At 39.8% G+C, this 6,441-nt stretch overlaps 1 protein-coding gene across 1 annotated transcript; it reads right to left on the bottom strand.

Moving 5' to 3' along the window:
• Positions 1–620: 620 nt before the first annotated feature.
• Positions 621–4,696, bottom strand: LOC109878504 (fatty acid-binding protein, intestinal). Its single transcript, XM_020470725.2, has 4 exons — positions 4,395–4,696; positions 3,371–3,543; positions 2,340–2,447; positions 621–1,796 (listed from the first exon to the last, which is right to left on the bottom strand). The coding sequence occupies exons 1-4, from the start codon at positions 4,459–4,461 to the stop codon at positions 1,746–1,748; spliced, it is 399 nt and encodes a 132-aa protein (XP_020326314.1). The 5' UTR covers positions 4,462–4,696; the 3' UTR covers positions 621–1,745.
• Between the last annotated feature and the right edge of the window lie 1,745 nt (positions 4,697–6,441).

Here is a 6,441-nt window from a genome sequence, read left to right as displayed (position 1 = left end):
GAAAATGAGCACCCCACCTCTGTTTTGGTAAAAAAAAAAAAAAAGCTGAGGGATGGGCCTGGAGTAGTTTATCCACTCTGAAATTCATAGACAGAGCAATGTTTATAAAGTGATGGGGCTAGACAGTTGAACGAAGCTCATGAAGCATTTAGAAGTTATATTCTTAAAGAATCAATGGGTATATACCATTAATATGTTTCGATAAAAACGGATGTAACAACCGCAGATTGCCCCTTTTGAAGTAACATGAATATTCTGGAGAAGCCCTCTCCGACGTCTTTTCGACCTTCTCACTGTCTTGGATTGTCTTTTCAGGGGTGTTTTGAGGAATGCGTCTGTTATTTTGTGACAGTGTTACCAAAAATCTCCTCATGATTTGTCAAAACTCTTCACGTGAAGGTCTACATAGTGCTATCATAATAATGGCGGAGACGATGATAGAAATTGCCATGACAGATTATGTCAGTTCAGGACAATTGACTCCTGAGCTGAATAACAGCTTGTATCGTGCTATGGCGTATTCATGACAGTTTTACATTGACTAATGTTGGAGGCTTCAAGAAAAGTATGATAACAAATCTCACAGTGACATTTTCAAAAAATCATGCAGGCATATACAATTCACTGGAACGTTAAAATATTTTTATTGTGCAAGACCAATTAAAAAAAAGGACACCTGTTAATTAAATGTACACCAAAGATGACAGATCCCTTTCTGGATTCAATGGAGAGTTTAATCTTGATTGTTCAAAGGTTGTAGTCACTTCGGAAGTATATCAACGTAATGTTCCTTGCTTTATGAATGTTTGGAAGGTTTTAGCAGATCACACTGTGGAAATACTATTCATTAACTAGAGGGGCTATGTCATAAACCCTCAAGGTTCCAGAATGCGATTAAAATGGCAGCCATATTGGTCAGGTAGAAATCCAAACCAGTCTAATTGGAGTGAATGGCAGTAGAGGCATAATCCAGATTTGTTTCATGCAGGAAAATAAAAGTAAGGCATGTGATATATCAGATATTGTGTAATACAATTATTGTCAAACTAAAATATTATCATATAATTATAAATACAGTTTATACTTGTTTTATACAAATGTTTTGTATAAATAGCTTCTAAAATATATATAAACAGACCATAAATGTCTAAATGTTTATTTTCTTTGAAAGCTGTGAGTGTTTTTATGTGATACCATATCAGTACTTCTGCATTTACAACTAAGTCCTTTCATCAACTGATTTCAGCCACTGTATCGCTGTGGGTTGATTGCATTGTTTCAATGGAATATTGGCAGTTCATTTGAGAAATGGATGGACTCATTCCTCGAAAATTGGCTGGCTAGATAGCTAACAAACTTACCAATGCAGATATGTTCATAAAATTCATTATTTTACACAATATCTTATCACAGCACTGGCAAACCGCGGTTGACCAACTTCCTGACCAAAATAGCTAACCTTTATACCGTCATAAGAATGTTCATGACCATTCCGGTGTTCTAATTCTTAATTCTATGGTCCACACCTTCAGTTTAGGGTTCTTCAGAGGGTGATATTTCCTTCATCCAATAGTGAACTATTGAAGCTATTCTTGGGGGTACATGGGGTTTAGAGAATGAGGGGAAGGCACTGCAAATTTGGACTTATACTTTAAATTTGGCACCTGAGCTAAAGTCTTGCCACATATTCTTATGGTTAGAAAAAACATAATGATATGTGAGATAGAAATTTGTCATGAATCCGTTTAAGCCTTCTTGAAAATCCTCTTGGCATCCACCCCATCGTAGTTATAGCTCTGTTGGAGAAGAGAGTCCTTAAACAATGTAATAAGGTTGCCATTTTCATTGAAATAGACATACCAGCACAGTGAGTACACTAGAGACTACAATATGAATCTCTGATTACGATGCTTATGCAGTTATGACAATAATATTGGTAATGTTTCAGTAGGACAAACATTAATTCATAAGCATTAATATACTGTGTAGGTGGGAAATATACATGTTATAAACATTTATCTGCATTTATGTAAATTTTTCAGCATTAGCATTTATAACCTTTTAAAATGTAAAAGTTCAAATGATTTATAATGGCTTATTTGATTTGATTTGATTCATGCTCGCAGTCAACCAGACTGGATTATGCAGAAGGTAACAGTTACGAGGAAAAATATACTACATTAAATGTAAAAAGTCAGAAAAAAAAGTCAAAACTAAAGTTTAAAAACTCACATTTGGTTATTAAAAACATATCACTTCTAGTTATTCTGGTATAAAGTGGTACAACATTATAAAGATCATTTGAAAAGATACATGATGTGGGATTTTCTCACACTTACCTGTACTAGCTCTCCTCCCACCACGGCCCGAGTGGTAGTCAGCACCTTACTGTTGTCTTTCCTGGTGAATTTACCCTTCAACACATCTCCATCCATCTCCCAGGTACCCTGTGGGACAGAAGGGGTTAACGGTGACTGTAATGTACGTCGTTCGTAGACATAATATATGCTCAAATCACCCATTGTTATCGATGCATGGGTTAAACAGTATCTTGAGATAAGATATATCTAGGGCATAGGTCAATTCAAACAAATGGCTAGCCAAACATGAGCTTATAAATAAATGGCTAGCCAACCATGAGCTCATAAAGAAATGGCTAGCCAAACATGAGCTTATTAAGAAATGGCTAGCCAACCATGAGCTTATAAAGAAATGGCTAGCCAAACATGAGCTTATAAACAAATGGCTAGCCAAACATGAGCTTATAAAGAAATGGCTAGCCAAACATGAGCTTATAAAGAAATAGCTAGCCAACCATGAGCTTAGAAAGAAATGGCTAGCCAAACATGAGCTTATAAAGAAATGGCTAGCCAAACATGAGCTTATAAAAAAATGGCTAGCCAAACATGAGCTTATCAAATCAAATGTATTTATATAGCCCTTCGTACATCAGCTGATATCTCAAAGTGCTGTACAGAAACCCAGCCTAAAACCCCAAACAGGAAGCAATGCAGGTGTAGAAGCCTTATAAAGAAATGTAAAATTGTAAACTTATTCTAATGGGTTACTCTATATGAACAAAAACTCCAAAACACTTTTACAGTGCACAGTCATGCATAGGTCACTGCCAGACTTCAGAAGGCTTACATTGTATAAACTGTTGTAAAAGGTCACATTTTCCAACTCCATCATCAGCACGATTTCCACTTTTTCTGAGCATGACAACAGTTTACCAAAAGTTTGGTGGATTTACATTTTACGAAGGCTTTATGAAAAGGGGGGCTTAGATTTCAATCTCTACAACTTTCTGTTGGATACTGTGTACGATAGCCTACTAAAATAAGTCTAGGTTGAAAGAGTTCAAACATACTGAGACTTCGGTGCCGTCGGCCAGCGCGTAGTCAAACTGTACGCCCAGGGTGAAGTCGATGTCTTTGTTACGGAAGGTGCTGGATTCCTTGATGTGGAACTTGTCTCCTGTCTGCTCGATGATAACCTTCAGGTTGTCATGTTCCGCCAACTTCCTCTTCATCACATTGATGCCTGTTGGAAAATGCAGTATATAGAGTGTTGTAGATGAGGCGTGGGTCCTGAGCCTCTTGGTGTAAATACTAAAGTGCTGGATATATAGAGTGTTGTAGATGAGGCGTGGGTCCTGAGCCTCTTGGTGTAAATACTAAAGTGCTGGATAGATAGTAAAAGTTCAAGCCCCAAGTCGGGCTACTAAAAATGTTTTATTCGCATTGAGTTATCAATTAGGTCCAAGGTCCAATTAGCCCATTTATTAATACTACCTGTCTGGAAATGGTGCGTGTCCATCATCATAATATTACTCATTACACCCTACCTAGGTCCCAAAAAAGCTTGTGTTTGTTGACAAGCTTTTAAAATGGCAACAGCCAAGAGCTATTATTATAGCTGTGCAGCATTACAGCACGCCTCTGACTGGTAACTCACATCCACTCAAACAAGCCACAGGATCAAAGATTACCTCAAAACCATCACTGTCACACACACAATATACCAACACTTGCTTTACAAATTCTATATGATACAGTCAGACTTATAGGATGAAAATATAAATGTGACAGTATCGTATAGGAGGATACTATAAGTCTGACGGTAGCTTGTACCATTGATGTAAGTGCTGACCATACCAAGCCACATTGGAAATACAATCCTTCAGTAAGAAATGCAACATCACCTTTCATAAAACACACACACACACACAAAGTACACACACATGCACATACACATTGCACACATCCACACACACACACACACAAAGTACACACACATGCACATACACATTGCACACATCCACACACACACACACACAAAGTACACACACATGCACATACACATTGCACACATCCACACACACACCGACTCACCCATCTGCTCCATGAACTTGTCGTAGTTCTCGTTGTGTTCAACTTTCCAGGTACCATTGAATGCCATGTCTACGGTGGGCAGTGGAACGACTGTGTGCAGGACTGTGGGACTGAGAACGCCAGTTTGCCTCCCTTTATATAGAGGCCCCAGTTGGCTCTTCTTTATCTAACTGATTATCTGTCTGCTGATGTGGCCATTTAAAGCTGATGTCAAATATAGGGCGATTACTGCACGGCCTCAAGGATACAAAGATAAATGGCCAAGGGCAACTCCCTCCCCAGGGCTGGCACATGGACAATGTAGCGCTGTTCTATTTCAGAAGAGAAAAGCATTCGTTTATAGGACTCTCCTTGGCATATTTCCCAGGGGACCTCTCTCTGTGTCTGTCTGTGTCCAGCATGACAATGAGCCCCTAATGAACCCCTCATTGATGGTGGGAGAGTTCTAGCGTTTTTAATTGGGCTGACAGAATTCGCCCCACTACTAGAAGGTTTTTTGTTGTTCATGATACAAAGTCGATGCGTAAATTGTAGCCTGATATTTTCACTGTATTCTCACGGTCAATGGTGTGTCCTCAATTATACAGAGGAGATTTTGTGCCCTTGTAACTGGCATACTTTATCAATGAGAACAACAGAGGAATATTGTTACTTAGTTCCCACTTACCATTGCCAATTAACTCATTGCATTGAGATTAGATACTGTCGGCCTCCTGGAAAAACCTTGTATCTCCATAAAGGAAACTTTTCATGAATTGATTACCATATAGTCAAGGAAATTCCTTTTGAATAACTTTATGTGTTTCTTAGAGTCATGAAACCTTCAAAGCACATGGAGGTGAATGACTAAATCTAAATAAATAGGGACACAAGCTTTTTCCAGGAGGTTGACGATAGTGGCATAGTATACCATGAAAGCCATGTAAAACAGGGACAACCAGGGCAATAAGGAATCCTCGGGTGTGGCTCAGGCGCACAGAGATGCTATTCTGATGTCACAAATGATAAGTCTTTTTGTCCTTGCAACGAGTCACCAGTGCTTGAACTTTCCACGAGTCTTCTTCTGCACGCCACGTTATCAAATCCCTTTGGAATTATGGGTAGTATTCAACAGTTTCATTTAAAGGAGGTCAGTTCAGGTAACATAACTGCTTAGATTCAGTCAAAGATAATCAATGATAACCATATGGGACGGCTTATTCCAAAGTACAAAAGTACCCTACGACCGCAAGGCACTACAGAGGGTAGTGCGTCTGGCCCAGTACATCACTGGGGCCAAGATTCCTGCCATCCAGGACCTCTATACCAGGCAGTGTCAGAGAAAGGCCCTAAAAATGGTAAAAGACACCAGCCACCCTAGTCATAGATTGTTCTCTCTGCTACCGCACGGCAAGCGGTACCAGAGCACCAAGTCTTGGTCCAAGAGGCTTCTAAACAGCTTCTACCCCCAAGCCATAAGACTCCTGAACATCTAATCAAATGGCTAACCCAGACTATTTGCATTTGATTTGATTTGATTGACAGCATTCTTCATAAAAGCTGAACTTCCAGTGTGAAATTTGACCAAAAATGGGCTCGTGGTAAAATGGCTGGAATAGAGGACAGGTATCAAATACATTAAACACATGGGGGTCTAAAGTTATACTGTTATATTGATGCTGTTGACCCGGATCACTGGTTGCTGCGGAAAAGAAGGAGGTCAAAAGTGGGGTGAGTGTAACGGATGTGAAATGGCTAGCTTAGTTAGCGGTGGTGCACGCTAAATAGCGTTTCAATCGGTGACGTCACTTGCTCTGAGACCTTGAAGTAGCGGCTTTTGTAGAGCGATGGGTAACGATGCTTCGTGGGTGACTGTTGTTGATGTGTGCAGAGGGTCCCTGGTTCGCGCCCGGGTATGGGCGAGGGGACGGTCTAAAGTTATACTGTTACACTTAGGCAGCATGTTTGGGTAGATGTCTTTGTTAGTGGCCTGTTTAGCCCTAGTCAGCTTCAAGTTCGTTTTTTTTTAGGGGGGGGGGGGGGGGTTGTTTCTTGTTGGTGACATTGA

This window comes from Oncorhynchus kisutch, linkage group LG9, assembly GCF_002021735.2.
Source record: "Oncorhynchus kisutch isolate 150728-3 linkage group LG9, Okis_V2, whole genome shotgun sequence".
NCBI classification, from domain to species: domain Eukaryota; kingdom Metazoa; phylum Chordata; class Actinopteri; order Salmoniformes; family Salmonidae; genus Oncorhynchus; species Oncorhynchus kisutch.
Note: the sequence above shows the minus strand (reverse complement) of the source record. Positions and strands in the feature narration are given on the sequence as shown.